General features: G+C 43.8%; 1 protein-coding gene across 1 annotated transcript in view; it reads left to right on the top strand.

Moving 5' to 3' along the window:
* GPC1 (glypican 1) overlaps positions 1-26,197 on the top strand; it is a 198,868-nt gene that overhangs the window by 93,505 nt on the left and 79,166 nt on the right. The window contains exon 2 of the mRNA XM_005529607.3: positions 6,814-6,972. Within this exon, the coding sequence (XP_005529664.1) occupies positions 6,814-6,972 (159 nt within the window). The remainder of the gene's footprint in view (positions 1-6,813; positions 6,973-26,197) is intronic.

Raw genomic sequence — 26,197 nt, 5'->3', positions numbered from 1 at the left:
GGGTGTTTGGCAGAGCTTGCCAGCGGATGGTTCTCAGTGAAAAGGGCATGAAGAGCTCTTCCTAGGCTGGTCAGCCAGGACTATCTCCTAGTCCAAATGTTTTCTGGGTACCCCTGTTTCCCCTTAGAAGTTATCTGTGGCAAGACTAGGATTCAAGGTAGCATCATGGTACTAGTGCTGGCTGTGCTGTCAGCTACTCATTAGCATGTGCCATATCATGTTCTCTATAAAGATGTATATTTGAAGATAAATTGGGACAGGAACACCTTGTCGTGGTTTTAAACCAGTAACTAAAAAAAATTACTTATTTCTTGCTGTGAGATATGGATTAGAACAAGAGCAAAACAGGCATAAAACTTAAAAGGAATAAAGAAAGTTTATTAACAAACTACAATAATAAGAACACCAGAATAAACTTCCAGAAAACTCCTTTTTATCCCCTACTACCCACCATTCCTTTGTTCACATGACAACAGAGACAAAAACTTTGGAACTTCGATGGTTAAAACAGTCCCAATTCCTGCTACAGTCTTTTCACCAGTCTTTGTAGAGAAACAGAAGTCTCCTTCTGTTATTTTATGGAGTTTCTCACAAGAAAACTACTTCTGTTATAGTTTTCTATTGCCCTGATGTCAGCTGCCCAGAAATGCTGTTATCAGAGTTCACTCCTCCCATTTCACATCACTCTGAGGTGTGTATGGGCCATGAGTCTAGGGGATGGCATTTTAAGGATGAGTTATTCAAAGGCAAAAGTCTTCATCTGTCTCTGTGAGCTTCACTAGAAAACAGTTTTTTCTCATTGCCTCTCAAGGCTTCAAATTTTCCCTTCACTGTTTCCAGCACTTCACTGTATCACAATCACTCTACTTTTTACTCAAAATTTACACTTTGAACACTCTATTCCTCCCTATATACTGTCATGAATTAAAGGAGTTTTTTCAAGACCTTATTGTCCATTTCCATAGTCTCAACAGAAAAATATTTCAGCTCATAAGAGCATCTTCTTATTCTCTACCTTTTCTGAAACTTAATTATTTTCTTTACTGTCTCTGGTAGTTTTATAAAGTCTCTTTACATGTTGATCACTCTCTTTTTCCTTTTCTGGATAAAAAGATTAATCTGCAAGTCTCATCTGGGTAATGAAAGGGTTAAAATCTTGCCCAGGCTTTGTAGATGGCTCTGTGACCTCTGCTGGTGCAGGAGCTGGAGCTGTCTGCGATAGAAGATTCCTCATGGCTGTTCTGGAAAGTGTAGTCGCCGCCTTAGCCCGCCGCAGGTTCAGAGCCACTTTCTTTGTTCACTCGGCAGTCTCTAGTGAATTTAGTCACAGCAAAACCTGCAGCCGAGCCAGGAACCGGCCTGGCCCGGCCAGAGCCCGGGACAAGTCCCCCGCAGGCCCCATCTCCCAGCCGGGAGCCGCGGCAGGCCCAGCCCAGCCCCCGCCCGGGCCACATGGCCGGGCAGGGAACGGGAGGCCTGGAGCTCTGTTACCTTTCACAGCCAGGAAACAAAGAGGGCCAAAGTGCCCTGACTTTACATCTTAAGGTAGGGTTCAAAAGTTGATCTCCCTTTTCAATGGTTAAAATTGCTGTCAATTCCCAGTAATGACCAATAATTGGTCAGGAGAAGGGATTCCTTTCAGTCCCCAGCAACTTCAACTTCCTTAGCTCTCACAACCACCTGAAAGGTAAAGTCACCCCATGACACACCTGAAGCAGGAAAAGCTGGGAGGCATAAGGAAAGGGATTTACTTTTTTGCACTACCTCTTTGCAAGGTATTTTTAACATCTGTACCATCTCTAGGCTCATTTTGCAACAGCTGTAGACACTCTGACATTTAAAAAAAAAAAAAGAAAACCCATATTCCAAATTACACTGTTTTGTCCTGAGTTCTTGGCTGTGATGCTCATTAGCCTGGATGTGATTTAGGTGTGAAGAGGGAGAGGCCAAGAGAACAGTAGTGCCTCCCAGGGACAGCAGGAGAGGACTGGAGCTCCTCAGCTGCCAGGTGCTCTCAGGCTCTCTGGCTGTACCTGGCCAGGTGTCTGGCATCTGACACCTGCTGTGTCCTGGCATCCCTGCCTTGCTTGGCATGCCTTGCACTTCAGCAAGCCTGATTGCTTGTGACATGTCCACCCAGAAACCCTCCAAGAAGGAGCTTGGGCTGGAGTTATTCCTGGCATAGGGGGCTGGACTGAGGCTAGGAGCTTGAAATGAGCTGTTGGAACAGTTGGGAGAGTGAGTGGGAGGAGGGTTCCAAATATGAGGGAAGAATTATGATGGATTTATCACAGCCTGAAATAAATTAACCTCTGGGAGGAATGATTTTGTAATAATTTGCATTTAGATACTCTGACACAGCTACATAACCCCAAACCTTCTGCAAACATTGTAATTAATTCAATCTCCAACATCCTGTGAGAGGGATAGAAATAGCACTATTTACATGGTTAAAGGAGCCAAGGACTCTTCTCTCAGTATTGCATTTTTCACCCCTGGGGCTGCTCTTCTGTCTTGTTTCCAGAGCTTCCTGGTGGGGTGGAAGGCAGGAGCAGTGAACAGCTGGAGAGCTTTCCTGGGCACAGCTAGCTGAGCTCCTGTGTGTTAGAGCACACAGCATGTGGCAGGCAGCCCAGGGAGCCCATGTGGGCAGGGCAGCGAGGCTGGAGCACACAGCAGAAGAAGCAGGGAGCTGAGCCCTGTCTCAGCCCCTGGTGGTGGTGGCTGTGGGCAGGGCTATTCCCCTGCAGGGACCCTGGATCTGACTCCATCCCTGAGTGGAAAGTGGTCAAGTGATTTAATATTCAGCACTCTGAAGTGGAGTAATGAATTTGATAGCCGAAATGATTTGGTAGCTTGAGAGGGTGTTTCAAGGACAATCCAAGCCTGTAGCTATGCAGTGGGATTTTCTCTTGTCATCAGCCTCCTGCCTATTCCTTTCCGTTCCAGGGCAGTTAATCATAAATTAGATACTTGCTTGATGCTGTTTTCATGCCTGCTCTAGCCTGTTTCCATTTCCAAAGTTCAGTTGGTGGGTTACATCCCACCCCAGCTTCAGCAGCTTTAGTAGGAGAGCTGGCTCTTCCAGAGAGATATAGATTGAACCTCACATTGTGACCATGAAAGGCTTGGGGAAGCTGATTTTTTTTCAGAGCATCTCAAAGTGCATCTTCTCTTACTTACAAATGTGTCTTAAATCCAGGGTTCTTAGGGCAGCACACAGCTGGTGTGAGCTGAGCCATTGAGTGCAGCCAGGGCACCTCTGTTCTCCACTGCCACACAAGCTCAGGGGTGGGGTGGAAGTCTGGGGCTGAGGAGAGATGGCTCAGTTTACTTGGGACAGTGCAATCTTCTTTGGGCATGACCCAGAGCTGGCCTTGGTCACTAGAAGTGTATCTGTCATCTTCAAGGAGATTTGAGTAGCCCTTCCTTTACTGCCAGTTTGGCTTCTGCTATGCCTGTCTGCTTTCTGCAAAGCTCTTCAGGGCTGGGAGGGAGCATGTGCTGTCCAGCAAGTGGTGAGCAGCAGGTCAGCTGTACACAGGGAGAACTTGTGGGGAGAGGACACACCCTGTATTGTGGAGATTTACTCTTTGTAAAACACCTCTGGCTCTCCATAGGTATCTGCAGATGTCTCCTGCCAAGTGAACCCAGATATATTTATAGTGCAAGCTTCAGCAATAGGACAAAGGCAAGTTGGCAAACAAAGGGACTTTGAAATAAAAGGAGAATCAAAATATGGTCTGGAGCACATTTATTTTGGAATCAATAGAAAAAGGTTAAATAATGATAGTGAATGTTTCCAGGGTGGGTCAGGTTAAAAAGCAAAGAAAGCCAAGTATGTTCACAGTGCTGTAAGACTGTTCTGTGTGTGCTGAGTGAGTTACAGAGATAAATGATGAAAATTTTGATTCCCACTGAGATAGAGTGTGGTGGTGCTGAGCACCACACAAACACCTGCTGAGTACCTTACAAACACTTGCAGAAAGCTAAGATAAATGCTACTTCAAAAGGGATTGAAACTGCTCTGAGTTCAAGAATGGAAAAAAAAATCTATATTCAGTTCACAAAGTTGTGGAAAATTAACCAATTCACGCTATGGGTGTGACTTTCCCCCCTGTTTTCTGCCTGTTTTTCCCCTGTCCCCTTCCCTGGAGGCTGTGCTATCCCAGCAGGGCTGGATCCATCCTGCCCAAACATGCCGTGCCTCGCCGGCGCTGGGAGCGTGGAGCGTTTGTCTGGACATGTTCCATTTTAATGAGCACACCTCTCACCGCTGTCAGGGAGCTCAGGCACCCGGCTCTTCCTCCCCTCCTCTCCTCCTGGGCACAATCCCACACTTTCCCCCTTGGTTTCTAAAGCCTGTGCAGGGAACCTGCCTGAAGGGCAGCTTTAGTGAGGACGTTGGTGTCTCCTTGCAGAGACATCCCTGCTTGCTCTCCCAGTTTCAGGCAGACCTCCTGCCTGAATCCCAGCCAGAAGATCGGAGATCCCCAGGGTTCCCCCTAATTTGACTCAAATTTTCCTGTTTCCCAAAACAGGGCATTTGTAAAGGGCTGTTGAAGGTTTTGCCTGAGCCTGCCAGCCCCGCCGGGTAATGGCGCCCAGAGGAAATGGCAGGAGTGCTCGTGTTGTTGAGTGCAAGGCCTCTGAGCACAGCCAGGACCTCACCAGCAAAATTCACCATCAGCTGAGGTGGTAAAGGCACTTTTGGAAAGAGCTGGATCCCTTGGGACCCATTGCTTTGTTGATTGTCTTTTCAGAGAGGCCAGGCCCTGTAAAGGCCTCACTTTGTCCTGAGGGCATCATGGGCCTCATGGAAGGATGCGTCCCACAGTAAAACTGCTGTCCACAAAACTTCTGTCCTTGCCAGAAATCCTGTGGCAGCAGAAGTAGGATGGAAAAGACCGGTCAAAAAAAAAAAAATTTTAATTTGCTGTGACAGGAATCAAAGCTATGTCTTGTCAAAAAATTACAGTTCCCTTTTCCTGTCTGTCTTGTCACATGCCAGCAGCCCTGACGCTGTACAGATAAACACTGCTCCACAGAAAGGGGCCCAGGGAATGACTCGGAACAATTTAATTCCTGAGGGAAGGAGAGGCTCAGGCAAGCCCTGGAACTGAGCTTGCATTTGCTGTGGCAGCATGGAGCCAGGTGATATTTATATTGGATTTTCCTGCTGCTTTGGCAGTGGTGGCTGGGCCCTGGAGGGACAGAGAGCGGGTCCCATGGGGGACGGGCAGCCCCCAGGACACACCACCCTGACGCTGCTCTCGGCTGGGAGCACAACACAAGGCTGATGGGGGGAGTTACTCTCCTAGAGAAGCTGGTGAGCAGCAATTCCCATCACGTAGACAGGAAGACTGGCAGTGCAGATGCCCACGGTAACCTGTTTTCCAAGGGCAGGCTCACACCACACCCTGCAGAGGTTGCTCAAGGGTCATCTGTGAGCAGGAATCCAAGCACCAGTGAAATGCAAACTCATCCTGAATGGCTTCTGCCTAAAATACATCAACTACAGGACACTCCAGTCAGGACACTCCAGTCCCTCTTAGGCTGCTACTGAGATAACTTTCACAAGGGCAGGACACATGCCCAGTTCCAGAGACCCTTTACTACCTGTTTGCTAAGAGCTTTATACTGGAAATAGCTAAGGACTTTAATGGGAAACTCGAGATTGTGCAGGTTCAAGATTTGAAGCCATTGTTGAGACACATAAGATAAAACATAATTACAAAGATGTTTAAATCATCCCCCAGCTATGACATTAAGACAACAGTCCTGTAAAAAAGCCAGCAAAATCATTGGCAATCTCAATCAAATTATCTTAAACATGGTAACTGCTTGGTAATTGGTTTATCTCAGAACATGCTTGGAACAAGAGGGATATTTTATTTTATTTAAATAAATATTTGATTTCATTCAAATGAATTCTTAGTGCTTGGGTAAGGAGAAACATAGGCTGTGTTTGCAGGTATGTCTTTGTAAGGACTCATAAGAACTTGAGCAATTATTTTTAAAATGTTGCTGACTCTGCCTATGCAAGCATTTGCTTCTCCACAGTAAAGAAATTGCAGAAGGCAGGAGAAGCTCCATACTGGAGAATTTTTCAATTTGACTGCTGAGTCCTCTTACCTTTCTTGTTCTTCCTTATAGCAGGAGTAAATTCAATAAGTGATTGTCATAGCAACCTTTTTTGGGGTGGTCTTGTCTCTTTCCAGGAGATAAACTTTTCACTGAAAATTTCAATACGTGTGGGGGAAAATTAGCCACCCAAATTCCACTGACATCCATCACATCTCTGTCTCTTGAAAACTTCTCACTAGCCATGCCTCGCTGGTTAAGGAAATGCCTTCTCAGGATAAATTTGGTAGGATGGGGAGCACTTTGGAGTTGTTTCTTTTTTTCTTGACAAAGCACTTTAAAACAGCTGTGCTAATGTACATATTAAGCCTAATGAGTACAGCTGTCATTTAATCAGACTTCCATATCTTCTGGGATTCTAAGCAGAGATGGATTCTAGGACAGACTTTGAGAAGGAAACATTTGTATTTCCTTCTCCTTGATCCATATATGAATTTTTTCTCCTTTGCTTTTCCTTCCCTCACAGTCACAGTGAGAAAATTTGTGCCTGCATTGACACCAAGCACTGTATTAAAGCAGAAGAACTCAAATTAGGTGGTAAATTTGACAGAAACACCTGATGCGATCCAGGCTGCCAGGGAGCTGGGATATTTTTAAGCTGAGATTGTCCAACATGAAATCCTCCCTTTTCCAGAGCTGGCCATTAAACTGCATTTTCTGTCATTTTAGGGGAGCACCTGCGAATCTGCCCACAAGGCTACACCTGCTGCACCAGCGAGATGGAGGAGAACTTTGCAAACAAAAGCCGAAGTGAATTTGAAGCCATGATGAAAGAGGCTGGTCGCTCTGTGCAGGCGACCCTAACAGCACAGCACAGAAGCTTTGACAGTAAGTAAAACCTGCCTGGTTCCCTCTGCTCAGGATCCAGTCACTGCTCAGTTTTCCAGGCACTGTTGGAGCCAGGAGTTTATGCTTGACGTGCTTTTCTCTGCATCTCGCTCAACAGTTTGCATGAAGCATTGACCTGCTGGAATTGTAGGAGTTGTACTTCTGGCAGTGTTTCTGTAAGACCAAGGCATTTTGAGATCTCCATTTCAGAGCAGCCACTGGAGGAGGCTGGCAGATGCTGGTGTGCCTTGGCACCGACACAGCTTTCACAGGCGTGCTGTAATCAGCCCCTACCACAGTAGAGTAGCATTTGAGGCAGTGATGTAAAAGCTGGCACTGTGCCTTGAGCTGTAAGTTGAAGGATATGGTAAAGGTACTGGATAGCCCTCAGTAGGTGGGGAGAGGTTAAGGAGACATGGATTTTTCTTGTCCTTTCCATGTAGATTGCAAGGGAAAAGGAGGTTATTTCGTATTGGATGCTTATAGCTGTCAGCTTCGTACAAACATCAGGAAAGGTTAAAGCTCTTAGAGACTGTGGTACATAAGATATTATGGACAAACATTCTCTCCAAAGTCCGGTATCCCTCCTAACGTGCTAAGCAGAGGCTAAGGATGGCTCTCTTACTTTTATTGTTCCCTGAAAAATCCATTTTGCAGTGCACAGTAAGCCTGGAGGTCTGAAGGCCACTGGAAATAAATGGTTTAGTGGCAAAATTGAGATGACCTATGATTCAGAAACTGTATCCATTATCAGATTTTGAAGAAGGTCAGACATTTAGAATCATGGCCCTCCTAGCTTTATCAACAGTTATCATATGGAGTTACTGTGAAAAGGAGTCGGGGAAAGAAGCTGTAATAGCCAGAAAGGTGGAACTGGAAATTCAAGTAGTAAATAACAGATCTAAAGAAATAAGCCTGACCTTCAGGCTTATAACCAAGATGAAGTGCTTTTACACTAAATAGGAAGAAAAGGCAGTGCTTCTCTACAAAAGACATTGTGTGTGTGGCCAAGGTTGGCCAAAGCAAAGGCATTCCTTTATAAGCTCAAAATTAATTGATTTTCACCCACCTTAAAAGGTGACAGTCAGGATTTTTAAAAGAGCCTGACAATGGTGGTTGCTCAGATTGATGTCTGAATGGGACCTGACATAGCTGCTGCTGAGCACAGTCCCCAGCCTCTGAAATCCAGCCCTTTGCAGGGGTTAGTGCTTGGCACCGTCTCTCTCCACTCCCTGTCACAGCACTGGGTGCTACATCTGCTCTTTATTTTCACCACAGACACTCAAAAGAGCAGAGTTCTGCATCTGTCATGTAAGAGAGTGCAAAATTTGATGGAAGCTTTGAGGATTATGCTAACAATCAGAAATTTTCTAGTGAAGAACTGTTTCAGTCTAAGTGTGATGTTTTGGTGGATTAATAGTAATAACAGCAATAAGAGGAATATTAAGCAAAACCAAGCATATAGAAGGGGGATGCTTTCATTGAGATGTCAGTTAAAGCTATTTGTTTTTATTCCCCAGTATTTTATTTTATTTTGGTTTTATTCCTCAGTATTTTACAAAGATAAAATATCTGTGGTGCATACCCAAGTTTCTTTTAAGTACCAAACAAAGCAAGTGTTCAATAAGTCAAGTATTACTTTAACAGACCATAATGCACAGATCATTGGTGTTCTGTAGTGGGAACAACCTCACCTGAGGCCACAGGCCAGGAAGATGTCTCCTGCTCCCATTATACCCTTTTAGTTTGCTTAACTACCCTTGCAGTCAATACAGAGTTTATAATTTATGCAAGACATGATTTAAAAAAAATCATCATATTGTGTCTCAGTTTCAAGCATGACTTTACCTTTAAATAGTACTATTATTTTTCCTTTAGCTACTGCATAAACAGTTTGAAAATGAGGGAGTTCTGGTGACAGGGCAGTGGGATCACCTCAGCCCCTGAAACAATGCCACAGAAACTGCCCTCACTTCCAGTAAATGTTATTAATCTCACAGTTATCAAGACATTCTTCAGGTAGTGCAGCTTGGAGCTGTTCAATAAAGGAGCTTTTTTATGTCAAATTGATGAGTTCTAGTTTTGCTGGCACCAGATGCCTGCATTTGTTGGACTTCCTCAGCAGCAAGCTTGGAGTGCAGCTTTTGGGGTTGCAGAGCTATCAATGCACAGCTTGTCTTCACCTTAGTGATTTCATTTGGCCTTAGCAGGGTGTAGAGAGGCTCCACTGGATAGGGATGTCCAACCCCTTCTCAAAGTGTCTGTAGCCTGGAGATCAGATTATTCATATATCCTCTGTTAGCAGGTGTGGCACACTGAACTTCAGGCCTGGAGCTGTCTTATTTTTGGATTCATCACAGCAAACCTTGCACCTGTAATCTCACTGCTGATCATGGCAATAGTCTCTACTTGTAAATTCCCCAAGCTCCAGATAGAAAATAGCAAGGCTACAGCAATCTGCCTCTGAAGTAATGTTCTCCGTGCTTGTGGTCAACATTTTGCTTTGGAGAATAATTCATCCTTGCAGGTTGTGGTCTGTAAAGCCCTAAATTGTCAGCATGCCTCTGCTCTGAGCTGCAGCTTTGTGCTGTTGCAAGGAATTAGAGTCTGTTGGATCAGTCTCCTTGGCTGCTTTTGGGGTAAACATTTTATGGCCAAGAGCTGAGTGTCCTTTATCTCATACAGAGTACTTCTGGAGTAAATACATGTGTGAGATATAGATGACATACAATAGGTGTAGCCATATATTCAAAAGTGGGATGTGTGGAATAGGATCCTATGGTCTGAGTGCTGTCTCTGTGCAGCAGAGGACACGTGGCTTCTGAGATGCCCTTCCTCCAGGATCTGCCAGGGCTAAATTTAAACAGCCTACAGTACTGCTTAGCTGCTTACCAACCTATTTGTTGTTTTGCTCTATGTTACCATAGTTAGCAGAATTTGGGGACATCAGTTGCAAGCTATACATGTGGTCATGGCTTGCTGTTAACCTTTTAACTGAAAAGGTAGCATTTTGCTCTACAACCGATTCGTTTAAAATTTAAAAAAAGAAAAAGAGCCAGAAGCACAGACCATGAGTGATGGCAGCATATGCTTTTGATAACTCTATGCTAGGTAGGATGTTGTGGTCAGAGCCAGAGGTATTTCATTAGCAGGATTAGAGGCACAAATTCCTTGTTAATTCTGATGGTCCAGGGCTCTTGGTCAGAAAGGGAGGGAAATGAACCTGGGAGCCCAGCCTGTAGCAGAGACCTACTAGAGGCTTCTAGGTTGGTTTTGGTTGCTATTTATTTGTCTGAAAGATTGTATATAGCCTATGCTTAGAAAGAAAAACATGAATAATAAAAATAAAAACAAGCTGGGGGTCTTAAAGGGAGCTGGGGTACAGCCTTTGTTAAGACTGGTACTAAACACTGTTTTAAAGGTGCTTCCAATATTGATTGCAGAATGAGCCTCTTTTCAAACTGGTATGGGGAATGGGGAAGGTTCAGTATCTATTCTTACAAAATTAAATACATTGATGAGGAGCTTTGTCCATGCAGTAGTTCAGGATACAGATGTGAGCTGGCTGTGCCCCCTCTGACAGCTGCAGAACAGGACTTTGGCTCTTCAGTTGTGCTGAGAGCGAGTTACAAATATTGCTCAGGTCTGGGGAAGATTGCTGCGGAAAATGAGCTCTTTTTGCATGTCAGTGTTGCTTGAAGTCATGGGAATTCTGAACTCCTGTCCTTCTCAGTACAAATTAAACTTCTACTTCCATAATCTGTTGCTGCAATGAGCCTGGAAAAACTTCTGGGCTGTGCAGGAAAGGCTTTAGAAGGGATTTGTGGTGCCTGGTCAGAGTGGTCCCTTTCCAAGGCCATGCAATCGGGGATGGCAGCAGAGGGATGGAAAGAGGGAGCAAGAGCAAGTGGTGCTTGGAGTGACAGTGAGGGGCTGCAAGCAGCAAGGAACAAGGCTGTTTTTCTAATCTTTGTGAAAGCTCAATTGTTGAGAGTCTAATCCTTGTCTCTCTCTCTCTCTGTTTTCTCCCTTTTTCCCCACTTAAATCACTTTTTAATAATACTGCAATGTTGTGCCAATCTTTCCTTTTGGTGCACTTAGCAAGCAGTCCCTGTGTGACTGCTGACCTTTAGCTGTGAGCCAGGAAATCTGTCCTTTCAGAATTGTTTCATGTTTTCAGGAAATATCAACAAGCCAAAACAAAAAACCTTGGCTTTTAGTCCACACTGCACAGTCTAAAAATGATTTGTAGCTCTCATAAAATCTGTGATTTTTAAGCTATGACAATCAAATGCAGATTAAAAATTTTGTGTTTTATAACTGGCTGGTCATTGGAAAGCTGATGTCATGCAAAAGCTTTCATAATGTCTAGTCTTGGTAGCTGAAAACTGCATATGCAAAAACACAGACCATGCAGGTAATTAACATTATTTGAGAGTTAGTTTCAGACAGTTACATATTTCTTATGAAGATGAATCATTGTTTGAAATGTTACAAGGTGGGAAACGTCCTAGAAGCTGTTACACACTGATGGTTAAAATTTTACAGATTTCTAAAGGTCTCTTGTTTAAAGTTCAACCAAATGTGTCTTTGTCAAAGGAACTGAATTATATAACCCTCAGTACCTAGAGCTGCAGCCCCTAAAAGCACTGTAGGACAGAGGCATATATAAATATTTTTATTTACATATTTCATATATGTAAATACACATACACATTTCATATATACTGTGAGTGCTTAAGGAAGCTGATCAGGAGGTTGTGGAGTAAGCCAAGCAGGCAGAAGTCTGTTCTACCCTGATGGCTTTAAACTTGGACTACAAAATCCAGACCTGAATATGAATTTTGCTGGCATTTTCTTAGTTGAGAACATGAACCAAGCCCTTATGACCTGAAATTTTTAAGTATCTGAATTAGGTGTCCCATGCACCAAAAGATGTATTCTGAGAGATGCAGGACTTCTCTGTGCAGAAGATGACTGATACAAGGCCCGAGCAAGGGTTGTCTGGGCCACAAGGGCTGCAGTGCCTGTGTCCCCAGATGTGTTGTCCCAAAAGCACTGCTCCACACTTGTGGTGTCCTGCTGCCACTGCTCTGGGCTGTGGGTGTTTCCTGGAGGCATCGCATGGTTTGGTGAGGTGCTGTCTAAAAGGTACTGTTTATGTAGAAACAGGGAAGAAGGGACTGGTTATGCCTTAAAATATGGAAATGCTGCTGTGTTTAGAAATAAATTCCTTTGTTTCAGAGATTGTGGAAGGGAGCACTTATGGGAGGGAGCAGAGTTGCTCCAGCAGTCATGGGCTGCTCTCTGTGAGCTGCCTGCCTCCCGCTGCCCCTGGCAGCAGCACTGGCTGCTCCCCAAGGCCAGAAATTACAGTTAGGACTTCAAATTTATTTCTTTTGATCCAGAACCCCTAATTGCCTGGGAGCACTCTTTCTTGTGGTGACTCCCCAGGCCAAGGGCTCTGCCCTGAAATTGTGGTGTGTGGCTCAATTGGTGGCCTTGGCCATGGGCTCCGCACTGTGGAGAGCTCTGACCTCTGGGCCATCCTGATGGGAGGCAGCAGGACTCACAGCACCCCATGGGACAGCAGGCTCAGCTCTGGATAAGTGCTGGGGTCATGGGATGGCTTCCATAGCTCACCTGAGCTTTGTCTTTCCTAACATCAATCTTGCATTGGCTGCCTGCTATCCCCCAGCTGAACATCTACTATGAAATAGTGCCTGTGCATGGACGTTTTTTCCAAATAGAAAAGAATGAATGAACATTTCAGCTCCTGAACAAAAAGCTGGTAGAGTCTGGGAGACTGAGTTAGAGGAGGGACTTAAAGGCAGGAAATGTTTGATCTTGTTTTCTAGTGACATGACAAAGGAATAGGAGGAAAAGAAACGTGGGAATGAATCTCTCTCACTGAGTGTTCATCACCTGCACTGCATTTTTCTGACAGGCCAGGGGCAATCATTTTTGTAGAATTGCACTACTGAAAACACCACTGTTTTGTGCCTCTTTCTGTACAGTGCTTGGGCAGCATCATCAGAAGATGCCCATTTGTCCTACAGCTTTACCTCTGGGATGCATTATCAAAAGGATTTAGAGGCCATCAGAGATGATTCCTCTGGCTCCCATGGACTTCCTTCCCTTGGGGTTGGTTTGGGGACAATACAGACAGAGAGAGAACCTCCTTTAAGATGAAATAAAAAAGCAGAGTCTCGGGTGGATCCAGGACGGAGAAACAAATAAGGGGGTTCCTTTGGAGGTGTCCACAGGAGAAAGGCAGCAAACACCCATGCTTGCTTCATATCTTGCTCCCCCCCATGGAACTACCTTAAAAAAAGCCCAGCACAAGACAGGATTGATGCTAGCCAGGCTGTCACTCCCCCACAGTCAGGGTCTGAAGAAAGACGGTGCTTTCATGTGTGGTGCTGAGCATCTCGTTGGCTATTTATGGGTTCCTGGAATGGGGAGCGGTGTCTGCCGAGGCACATTCCTGGGCTGACAAGATTCATCCTGACAGGTCGCTGCCTCAGGGAAGCAAAATGCTTAGGCTCACCTGTAACAGCTCCAGCACCTGGAGTTTTCTCTCTCCTTACAGCCACTTCTCTTCACATTTAATCTGGAAGGCTCTGTTCTGTGCTGCAGGGTATATTGCAATGTACGTGCAGTGCTTTGCCTAACAGATGGCATAGGTACGATATTCTCTTTTATTGAAAGAAAAGAGAGCAAAACGCTGGAGTGGCTGGGATGAGAGCCCTTCACTGGGGTGCCTCCTGCAAGGGCCTGCACACCCCAAGAAATGAGCTGCTTCATCCCTGTAAAAGTCAGGTTAGGTGGAAAAGGTACATCAGGCATCTCGGTTTCAGCCGCTGTCACCATGTTTTGTCACACACACAAAAAAAGCTGCCTCTGAGTGCTCAGAGAACAGTGAAATGTGCATCTGCTTGGGGACATAAAAGAAAGCACCTGCTCTTCCAAGATACGGGATAACACAGGCATATATTGCAAGAAATTAGTGATGCCCAGATAGTAATCTCAGAAGAAAGTGTTGGCAGAGTTTATTCTAACATTCAGGACACAGTTCATGAATGTCTTTGAAAACCTCTGATTTCACAGAGTAAGGAGCCAAGCAGCCCAACTTTTATCACAGGTGCTGGTGTTGCCTTCAGTGGCTGCAGAGCCTTACTCCCAGGTGGCTGGGTGGAAGTCAGGGCAGGGAATGGGAGATGAACAGCTGAGGTTTCTCTACAGAAGAGCCTGTGTCTTGAACCACTTTATGCTCAGCTGTTTTCTGGCTGGTTTACTGGCTTCACATGAGGCAGTTGTCACCCTTCATCTTTGCGATGCCCAGTGTTTCTCTTAAGAGGAAAATAACAGGATTTCCTGGGCTGCTTTTATTGCAGAGTGTTCTGAATCAGCTCTTGAGGAGATATTTTTGCTCCAACTTGATGTTTGCCAAGAATCCCGTCTCTGTTCCAAGCCAGGTGCTGTGGATATTTGGGAGCATGGGGGGCTCCAGCAACAAGATGCTGTCCCCACCTAGAGATCAGCAAACACAGTGAGCTGGAAAATACGCTACTGAAATATGTGGCATGTCCTGACATAGGAGCTTGGGTTCTTTTGAGTACTTCAAGGCATCTGTTCTCATTTGAGATGATAAAAGTACTTTGTTCTCTCTCACCAGAAATGCTTGGAGCAAACTTTTGATTCTACATTATTAATTATTGCCATTGAAGCAGCATATCCATAGAGCCAAAAAGTGCTGTAATGCACTGCAGGGCATCCTGCCTGTCTGAGCCTCAACCTATGGTCCAAGGACTTTGTTTGAAAACAAAAACAAACAAACAAATATCTGGTTTGGAGAAGTGGATTACGGACGGAAGAGATGAGTGCAAGGTCATACCATAGGTTTTGGGGTTTTTTTAGAGATGGGAAGAGAGCACAAGTCCCCGGGTGTTGAGTGAGGTGCGGGAGTACAAGTCTCTCTAGTTCATAAAACAGTGATCCTCTTCTAGTGAGACAGCAAAAGACATCATGTCATTCCCTGTCTTACAGGGGTTTATCAACCAACACCTATCCAGATATCTGTTCTCAGCACTCCAGCCTAAGAGGGAATAGACTGGCTCTAAATGCTCTCTGGTCACTGGTATTTGTGCAAGGTCCCTTCTGAAGTGGAAGTAATGATCCAGATCACGAGGGAGGTCTGCAAACAGCTTGTGTAAATGGGGGCAAGTGTATAAGAGTTTTTTTGGTGTCAGGTAGCCTGTTGTGGTTAGAGGAGTTGATCTGGTTTTTAGAGTGTAATATGAGTACCAGTAGTGCCAGTAAGACCTTGAAGGTGATATCTGCTTATTAAAAACAGGCTGAGAATTGATTGTCTACAGGGAGACTCAAAGATAATCCCTTCTTGTGGTAAAAGAAGCTGAATACCTTCACTGATGAACATTTCACCTTTGTATTTTCTATAGCTGCTTAAGGATGTAAACTATTCACCTCTCCCCCGCTTCCTATTCTTATTTTATTTTCTCCCTTCAGGCCAACACATCTTCTTGCATTTAAAGGCACAGTTAAAGTGGTGTAATGTGTGCAGAGTTTTTTTCCAGTGCTTCACTTTCTGTCCAAGCAATGTTGGGGTATCTTGATTCTGTTTATTGTATTTTCTGAAATTAGCTATGATAGAGGGAAAGAAATCTCATTTTACTGAGCAGTTCACAGCTACTACTGAAGTTAGGGTTAGGGTTAGGGTTAGGGTTAGGGTTGAGTCATTCTCATTAAACCTGTAGATTTGGCCAAGACACCAATGGGATGAATTTGTTTCACTGCAAATTAAAATAGAGATCAGAAAACCCAGCTTCTATCAGGCCTGATATTACAAAATGTGAGTGCAGCGTCGGGTGCTCTTAGGTGGTGAACCAGGCAGGATACACAATGGGTTTTACTTCAGCTTGGTTGGGATTTTTAGGACAGTATGTGGAAAAGAAGACTGAGGGATTTTAAAGATTTGTCTTTAGTACTACTCCTTCTAATCCACTGCTTTCCCAGCAGGATCTACCCTTTACAGGAAGTTGTTTGACATTGCTCAGCAGTGATTCCTGCTGACCAAGAGGTAACATCAGCAAACTCTTCACCCCGAGGCCAGGAGAGAAACAGTGTGGCTGTTCATTAGTAGAGAAAATAAAAAGGATTCATTTTTTCTCTCTGGAGCACCTTGTTATTGATTACCCAGCTTTGTTTTTGCATATACTGCTGGAGCTCTTGTTTCCCTTTGTCTTAGCTGCATCTCCATGCTGTACATTTTCACACTGTTCGCTATACCTGCCACATATTTTTCAAAGCAGTTCAGTTAGGATAGTGAATTCATTTAAACTCAGTGACTTGGAGATGCTGATAAAGGCAGAGGGTCATATAAAGGAATATATTTATATATATTTATATGTGTGTGTGTGTGTAGATAGATGTGTGTATTTCGGTTGAAAGGAATTGCTGTGTTCTTTTGTAGGTATTACTGGGAATGAATCTTACAGTAATTTTACATGTTGAGAGGTAACAAGCTTGTTAATTTGACTTTGGAATGCCATAAATATCTAGATAAATGTGAATACTAAATTGTGCATCTCCAGCTATTCTTAAACAAAAAGGAAGCTCCAAACGAAGGAGATATCAGATACAAAAAAGAGGAGCAACCTTACTGTGAGTATGGGGGGATCCAGTCTTTTGGTTTTCATTTCCAGTAGTGTTTAGTAAGAAATGTAGCCAGTGGTGACTGTCTCTGCTCTGCAGGTTCCCAAGCTGTGTGGCAATGATAAAATAAACAAACCCCAGCACTCCCAACCTCCCTCCAGAAACCTGAGACAGCTGTGAGCTGGGGATCAGCCTGTGGGTTAATCAAGGCTTGGGGAAATGATGTTTGTTACAATTTAAGATGAGTATTGAGTCTGGATTCAGCTTTTAGTGTTCTGGAGATAATTGAGCAGCTTCCTACAGCCCCAGCAGTAGAGCGATTCCCTTGTAAAATCAGCTTTGTTTTAATGCTGCTAAAAATGAATAAATTAGTCCTCAAGGAGTAATGAATGCCAATAAAAGTATTGTGTGGCAGCATGTAGTAAACGTCTTGTGCAGGAAATGGCTGGAATTGACTTTTCTGAGAGCAGGATTTCAGCTCTCTTCTGGTGCACCCATCCATGCCTGCGGCTCTGCTCCTGCCCTCTGGGTCATTAAGAAAGGCAAGGGCTTAGGTGGAAATAGCCAAGAATAATGTATAGCCTAAATTTGCTGGCTTTGTGCTTTGTTTGTGACATCTGAGGGCAGAGTGGAGCATCCTGTTTGTCTTGGTTCACTGTAAATAAGGACTTGTCTGTGTCTGCTCTCCAGTTCTGGCTCCCAGGTAATAGTGAGAGAGTCAGGGTTCCTCCTCCACTAGTCCTAGATTAGTCCCTGCTTTGGCTGGAGCAGGGACTAATCCTCCTCCTTAACACCTGCAGGTGAACAAGAGAGCCATGCAGTTGGCTGGACACATGACAGATGGGTATTTTACATGTCAGGGTGCATTTGCTGCAGCTCTGAAAAAACCCAGATGTTTCAAAGCTGAGTTTTGTCCAGCTTGAGGAGCTCTTTGAAAGGAACATAACAGTTCTCATTTCTGCAGGATTTGGCATCCTCATGCCTTTTGTGTCTGCCATGCAGTTTTCAGTCAGGTTGGAGATGACACAGCTGAGCTAAGCCAGCCCAGCTTTCCTCTCCTCCCCTCATGGTGTGGAGCTCACTGCAGGTGAAGCCATCCCAGTGGTGCATCTGCCTTCCTGGCAGTGCCTGACCTGTCACCAGCAGGCCCCTGGACTGGTGCACATTTCAGCCTCTGTTTGATCATATGAAACACTAATTAACAGATAAGAAACACTAAATATTTTCATGTTTCCCATTCATATGGACATTGATTTTGACATTATTTAGCTATGTCCATATCAAAAAAGCCAGAAGGCAAAATACAAGAAAAGAGATTATTTTTTTTTTTTCAGTTTTAATTTGTGCCTCCCTCTCTGCAACAAAGACACTATTGGTATTTACTTTTCATTGATGTGATCCTACACTTTTTTTTTGTCCTCCCCTTGCCTCTTGCAGGACACATGAGAGATAATGTCTGCTGAATCATCACCATTCGTTGGGTAGTGTGGTGCATTATTTACTGTACAGCAGCCAAATCCTACACTCAGAAATAATTATTAATTTCCTCATAGGCTAATTAAAGATCATATCATAAAGCACGTGCATCAGGAAGCTGAATTAAGGTTCCACCAGCAGCTTGCATTTTTTCAGATCTCTGAGTATGGGGGTGTTTGGCTTTGCAGGTATAAGGCAGCCTTGACTGGAATCTTTATAATCCACTGTAAGGCCCCATCTGCACCATGAGGTGCCAGCCTGGCTCCCTCCCTGCCACCACTGCCCTCCAGCGTGCCAGGGCCCAGCAGCTTCTGGAGAAAAAGCAAAGCAAGGGCAGCTGATCCTGTTGTAAAGCACGAGCTCATTTCCTTAATCTCAGCCTCACACACAGTAACGTGTTTGGTTGATCTTCTTTCCTAAACTTCATCCCCAAGCAGATTCCCAGCATGGAAGGTTGGTGTAAGATGTGCCAGGTAGGTTTGTTGTGAGGTGTATAATTAGACTGGGAGCTTTTCAGTCTGCTCATCAGAAATTTGCATCAAGTATGATTAGTTAAGCCGAGACCTCTTTATTTGATTACCCCTTTTTTGTTGTTGTCTAAAAGAGAAAATGACACAGTTAGGCAGGAAAAGCTTTAGAGGGGAGTGATCTCTTTATTATATGTTTCTTTGGTGTTTGGCACAGTGTGGTTGAGAGCTTCCAGTGCTATAATAATAGTTATAATGAATGTGCATTGCCACTGAAATTGTATTTCAAACATCACAGGTGAACTGATACAAACTCAAACTGTCACCTAAGAAGAAAATGGCTTTTCTTTGTTGTTGCCTTTAGACTGTGATAAGCGTTTCAGCAAGTACTTCTTTACATTTTTAAAGTTAACACACAGAAAGTCTTCAGTTGATTAGCAGAGGTCCTGCGTAGGATGGCTGTTTCATTACTAAGAGTTTAAGTGAGCTATAAATATATTTTATGCCCTTGTACAAGTTCAGAGGACCATGAAATATAATTAAAAGATTCTGGGCACTGCATGCACAGAAGCAACATAGGAAATAAACATTTGACCTTTCTTACCTTTGGTCACCAGTAAGCAATTGCTCTCTGTGCTTCTTGCCTGCATTACCTACTGTTTTGGCTTAAACACAAGATTCAGATGCCCACTGAGAATGTTGAGTGAGCATTCACAATTCAGTAGTTCCTCTGTCTGGATTTTTCTCTTCTGTGGAAGGTGCAGTGGAAAATGCCAAGCTATTAGAAGCTAACAATTACCTTTAATTATGCAGACCAGCTTTGGCTATGAATGAGAAAGAGATTTGGAGTCTATTGTTATTTCCTTTTATTTCTGAAAACAAAACAAGAAATGCTAATCAAGACATTTTATACAACTGAAGCACAGTGTGTCTGAAGCAGTTCTGTTTTATTCCTAGCCAAGGGAAACTCCATATATGTATCAAACCAGAGTAGAATCTGCCTGTGGATTAACATCCCTTAAGATTTACTGGGAAGCTGACTCACCAAAGAGATTTCTCTGTAAAACTGAGTCAAGTTTTGACACTGAATAAGTTGATGTAACTGGGTTAGTACATGGCCCAGTGATTTTCAGGTTTGCACTGGGGAATACAGCTGTGACAGACTATCATTCTGAAAGAAACCCAGAAAATTAAATACACAGTAACAAATATAAATTTTATCTCTTGGGGCCAAAGGAAATAGAACAAGCCCTTGTCTGCTGTGTGTAAAAAACAGAGGAAGAAGCCAGTGGCTGTCGAGCTAAGGGAAATGAGTTTGCAGGATCCGATTATCTGTTATTTGTAGTCACTGAGCTCGGAGCGTGCCTGTTGGATTCAGCCCTGCCATGCCATAGCTGCACACCACAGTCTCCTGAGCTCATTCAGGATCATTCTCTTGGCCCATCCTGAGTGCTGGTGGTGCAGGCTCAGAGCTGGGAGCCCTTTGGTCAGCAATGCTGCGATCAGCAATGCTCCTGGAGGAGCTGGCAGTGTCCACTTTTGCTGGAGGTGTCCACAGTAGACTGTCATTAGGCACCTGCTTCAGGCATCTTCAAAGGGAAGGGAGGAGGTAACCAGCATGAAATGTGAAAAGCTTGCTGTAAGCCTGCCCTCACCACCCAGATAACAGCTGCCTCAGGGGGTGTGCCTGGGTGAAGTGAGGGTGGAATGAGTCACCCTGAGAAATCAGCTCATCAAACCCAACTGCTGAGTGAACAGCAGTAGCAGAAGTACAGCTGTGGGAATAGATGTCTTTATTAGAGTAGAGGTAAGCCCTGTGGCAAGAATTTCTAAAGAATGGGTCTGTGTGAGGCCTCTAAGTGCCTGCAGTTCTGGGCAGCAGAGATCCTGATCACCCGTGCTCTGGGTTCCACACGGGAGCTGGTGGGGCACAGGGATGAGGAGGAGGCACTTCCCTCATCCTGCACTGAAGGGCACAGCCATACATCTCACTTGGGGGATCTCTGACCTCTCTCTGCAACAGGCAGAGATTGACACCACCAAAAAAAGGCCAGAGATACAAACTGGCCTGTCCCCACAGCAGCTCTTTCCCGGGTGTCTCTGCTCTTTACTGCAAGATGAACAGACATGCTCCTAGTCCCACGGTCCTTCTTATGGTGTGTAAAGCCTCCCTTCTGTTTAAATAAACATACACACAGCAAGGATCGTACACAGGGACTTGAAGTTGCCAGAGGGGCACTTCTATGGCCACTAAAGTGGACCCTGTGTGGATATAGTGAAAAACCACCTTGAGACATAGGTGTGAAAAAGCTGGAGAGGCTGAGTTTTAACAGGCTGTCCCTCCTGAGTGTAAGGGCTGAGAATTTTTCTGCTGTGCATGATCCACATTTGCAGAACAGAAAGAATCTCTGTGGAAGGTGACCTGGCTTTGAAGATGGGGGTAGCTTTTCACCAAGAGAATATATAAATAATGGGTAAGCAGTAACTTGCATATCCTCCATTCAGGTATATCCCTGAGCACAGAGGAGGGAGATTTGGGCAGAGAGCAGTCGAGAGAAAACAGCCTGATCAGCAGCATCTAGGGGATAGACTGGGATGTGGAGGCAAAGAGGGAACAGGGATATTTCTTACAACATGAAAAACACATTTGAAGGAACTAGGAGTGAACACTGTCAGGAGACACAGTTTAGGTTCAGTCTTTTTCCATTAAAAAAAAGTATGATGGGTAATTTTCATTAAAAGGACTATAAAGATTGGAATCTTGGCTGTCATAAAACTTACAGGTCTCTGTAGTGCAATATATTTTAAAAAGGCAGGCACTTGAGAGAGCGGGTGATACTGCACAAACCACAGAGCACAGCAGGAATAAAATACTTCCCAGTGATACCTGAATGATGGGACACAGCACCTTCACTGGGCACTTCCACCTTGGGAATTGGACTGTGATATTTGTTGTGTCCTGTACCAGAAACTTCCCAAGCAACCCAGGAAGGAAGCAGCCACTAACAGCACAGTTAAATCTTCTCATGTCTCTTCTGTAGTCATAGCACTGCAGTAAATCTTGCTAATTATTTCACTGGAGTTTTGTCCTCTTTGTATGTAAGTCCAGACATTTATCTGTAGAGTTGCACATTTAGGGTATTTTGTAGTGATGGTAAACTGAAAATAGAGTATCTATTCTCCCTAATTCCAGAGAGTCACAATGAACTGAAACAATTTGGAACCTGAAATCAGGTTTTGTGAGTTCTTTTTCTTCCAATAATAGAAATCCACTGTGTCAAGCTAAGCTGATAAAATACTTCCATTTCAGATTGCTGCAAACAGGCAATTTGGGCAAGGAAGCAGTTTGTACTTTGAACTCCTATTAGGAATAGAATTAGTTTTCAGCACGGTAAGATTAGCAAAACTAGTATCTAAGGACCAATTTGTAATTTCTTATTTAAAGCAATTGCTGATCTGCTGAACAAGACCTGTGCTCATACTCTGAGGGACTGCAGTGGTGGCCATGCTAACATGTTAACATCGAAGGGAAAGTGAACAGTGCAAGCCCCAAAACACAACATAATCCTTTATGGAGGCAGTTCTCATCTTTAGCCCTTAAAAGAATTCCTTAAAGGAGTTCTCAGCTTCTTCACTCCCCCCTTCAATGCACATGGTTGTTGTGTTTCTTAGCCTCATACAGAATCCCCTATTTTTTACATTCTAGACCACTTCAAGTTAATACAAAAATCCGCCTAAAGTATTAATTTGAGACTGGAAATAGATAGTATGGTTTTTCTCAGCTTCCACTTTAGGGAATTTAAGTGGTCAATTTTCAGACAAAATTCTGTGCCTTTAAAGTAATGAGCATGAAAGACTGTTTTTGAGATGCTGAAAAACATTGAAAATGTTCAGGTAGTTAGCTTTGGATGATTTAATACTTGGCTTAATTTAAATCCTGGAAAGATTGAACTAACGCATATCTTAAGAGGTAATTGCTTTGAGCGAGTGGAAAATATCATCCCTTCTTTATTCAAAGGACTGTGTCTGTGGCAATTAGGATGGAACATTATTTTGGGCTTACTGTGGACTGCTGAGTGACCATGGAGGAAAAAATCACATCTTCCTATGGTTGCAGTTAGAAAACAAATATCCACTTGTGTTGTCCTGATGAATATTTGGCAGCATTGCATGAGGAGGCCAAGGTGCTCATGGTGACACCCCCAAAGCAAGAAGTTCAGGGGAGCTGCATGTGTGACCACCCAAAGGTGCCCACAGAAAGCCCAGCTTTGACACAGAAAGTTCTGTCTCATTATGAAAATTGTGTACTGTTGCCTTGTGTTAGACTGGTTTGCTGTTTGCTTTTGGGAAGTTTGATGCTGGAAATAGATACCCGTGTTTGGAAGCAAACTATGTTTAGACAAATTCCCAGGTGCAGAGGACAGGAGCTACACTGCTGCTGTTGTGCCATGTGGGTAAGTGGCTGATGTGTTTTGTATGTGTGTTGCTCAGAATTGGGCAGGGAACTGGTGGAGTTCCCCAGGAATGATGGAAATTTCCTTTGTAAGTGTCCATGCTGGTGAGGAACCCAGCCAGCCCTCTCCTCAGCACACTCTGCTTTGCAGGAACAAATGCAGAACTGGTGCTTCTGCAGAACAAAGTTAGGTGCAGAGGACAATAAAAGTATGTTTGCTGCTCTGTAGGGAAAGGATCCAGGGGTGCTGAGCTAAATAGGAGATTGGGAAGTTACTTCGGCAGTTTAATGTAGAGCCTTGTGAGAGAAAACTGAGCTGGAGTAAAGCAGAAGACACCAAAGTGCTCTGCAGCCTGAGTGTGCCAACAGTGCTGAAAGCTTTTCAATTTTTCATAGACAGAGGAGATCAGGGACGAGGTTTTTACTTTATCTAATACCTTCATCCTCGAGCAACAGAAAACTAAATCAAAACAGGAAAGCTGGTCCAGAAATGAGCCTCCCAGCCTAGGTAGTGAGACTCTTAGGAGTGGTTCCCTGCTTCATTTAAGATGTCCTTTGTGATTTTAGAGACACAGTGGAGGCTCTGAGCCAGAAAAGCCATGGGGCAGCTAATCCCATTTATCTCAGTGGCAGGTCCCTAAATATCTCTGATGTTCTGAGCCTGAGACTGTAATAGGACTTTCCCAGCTCCCACAGGTATTAGAAAGATAGATAGACTAAGGAGGTGCTCACATCCTTGAGTAGCAGTAGCCATGTAAGTACCTTGCATGCACTTTATTGTGCATGGAAGGAGGAAGATAGAGGAAAGTTAAGATTATGTGTTAAAAACAAAGTTTGGCTCTATTAAAGGGAAGCAGTTGAGAATTAAACAATACCCAGGAGAAATCCATGGTAAGAAGCATTTTTGTAGACAAATCTTTACCTCGTCTTTCTTTACTCTCATTCCTCTTTATTCCAAAATGAAGTGACTTCTTTTGCAGAATGCCCTGAACTCAGAAATTAGACTAAAAATTTGCTGCACATAACGAGGGAGATGCCAAAGTACATCATCATAACTCTGAGAGGTAATTTCCAGAGCTAGATGGCCCTACATTTGCAAATGTTCATCTGTCAAAGCTGTTCACTTTCCATGCTTCCCAGGATTTTCTGTGTTACTGGAACTTTACAGAACAGAAATTGGTTCTACTCTGCCTAATTTCAGGGTGGTGTAACAGAGCTGATGTACTCCAGTATCACTGCTCAGTGCTCTGCACTCCCACCAAAATCAATGGGCATTTGAAGGAGGCTCAGGATGGCCCAAGCTAGGCGCAGTAATAGACATTAAAAGATGTTTCCTAGGCTTTGAAGTGCTTGCAGTGATGGTGTTTTGAAATGGATTTCACTTGATATAAGCATGCTGGGAAGATGAAACTGCAAATTGCTAGGAAATACAGCTTTCTATGTGCCTAACATTTTAAAGTCATTTCAGGTTAAAAGGACAACAAATTTACAAATTAGGAAGGAAGCTGTACACGGCCAGGCCTCTTCACATAGCAGCGCTTCATGGGACACTTCTCTGTCTTGTTTCCATGTACTCTGAGAAATAATAAAGTGAAGAAGACATGGAATTTAGCATTAATTCTGGAAACAAAATAAGGGTACTTTAGTATTGTCATGTACATTTACTTTCTGTGGCTCTTCAGACTGATGTAAATTCTGTACAGTTCTATCACACTGTTGCCTTATAAAATAGAGTTTTATGCAAAGATTTGCAAAGCTCCCACACCACAGGCTATATAGACTTCTTCTTAATAGATGCAGAAATCAGGCCACAGTGAAGGTGTCAAGAAATAGCCCTCGAAATATTTACTCTTCCAGCTTCGAAAGTAATAACATTTCTACTGCTGCTAAGCCCAAGCCTGGCAAATATTTTTCTGTCATTAAAATAAGCATTTCCCAATTCTATTTCCTTCCTGTCACAGTGAGTATTGGGCTATAATTCTCCCTGCTGCTGCCTTGCTTTGCTTTGGGAGCGGGTGGAGGAGTCTAGACGGGACGTGGTTTTGAAGGTGTGCCCTCAGCCCCGCTGTCCTGGGAGTGGATGGGTGCTGGTATCTCTTTCCCTGCTCATTTGAGGTTACATATCTTTGCTTTTGCAAATAGGCCCTTGGAGCCAGTGAGAATGGTTGTGGGCTTGAGGCAAGCAAGGTTTGACTTTAAAATAACATAATAGCAATTGTAGGGGTTCAGATGGATGGCTTGGTGGATGGAAGTACCGAGAAGGACCTGCAGCAATTAGCTGCTCATGGATTAGAAATTCTACGTTCTGCAGCCCTCATTGTAATCCCATTTATTCTCTCACATATTTCAGGAGAGGTACCATTTAGTTTACATTAGCATGAATGATGAGTGCTAATCTGAGATGACAGAACAATTTAAAGCTGGCAGGAAGTTGCTGTGGTAATATCTAAAATATGAAATGTCTCATCCGTTAGGAGAGGTGAAGATGATGAGCTTAACTGCACCCTCCTTCAAACTGGTTTTATGCCAAGGCTGTAAAGCTGGCTTCAGTTCAGATTAGAGTCAAGGTCCAAATATCACCTTCTTCACAGTAGCTCAGCAAGGTGGGTATGGAACCAAGTGCTGTATGTATGTCAGCAAAAATCAAGTGAAAAATGTTAATAGGGACTTCACCCTTTCTTTTCCTAGCGACAGGTAGGATAATTTGGAGTGATGCAAGAAAAATTAGTTCTCTTAAGCAAGGCAGTGTGCTTGCTACTTTCAGAGAAAAGGAATGACAGCTGTCCTTCTCCTTGAAAGCACAAGTGACACTGTGGCACAGCTGGCATAATTCAGATTTTTAGGAGGATGTGCAGCTTTTTTCATTACAGGCTCCACTAAATGATCTTGGCCAGAAATATATGACCAGATGGCATTAGAGCTGCTTTTCCTATAAGATTACAAAGTGCCACTGTTCACAATCTCAGCATCTGAGAGATTATAAATTGCTAGTGCAGGCGGTCATTGCTTTTTCAAGCTCATTTTCTTGGTGCATGGGGAGTCTTTAGGTTTTTCATCATCATACCTTCAACTTAAATATGTCAGGCTTTATTAGTTGCCTGGTTTAGCTCTCAAACCCCACCTCTTCTTTGTTGTGAAATTGGTGTGATGTTGT

The sequence above is a fragment of the Pseudopodoces humilis genome, chromosome 11, assembly GCF_049639895.1.
Source record: "Pseudopodoces humilis isolate 2021_Gansu_Grassland_sample_001 chromosome 11, ASM4963989v1, whole genome shotgun sequence".
Taxonomy (NCBI): domain Eukaryota; kingdom Metazoa; phylum Chordata; class Aves; order Passeriformes; family Paridae; genus Pseudopodoces; species Pseudopodoces humilis.
The sequence above is the reverse complement of the archived record's forward strand: the minus strand, read 5'-3'. Positions and strand labels throughout refer to the sequence as shown.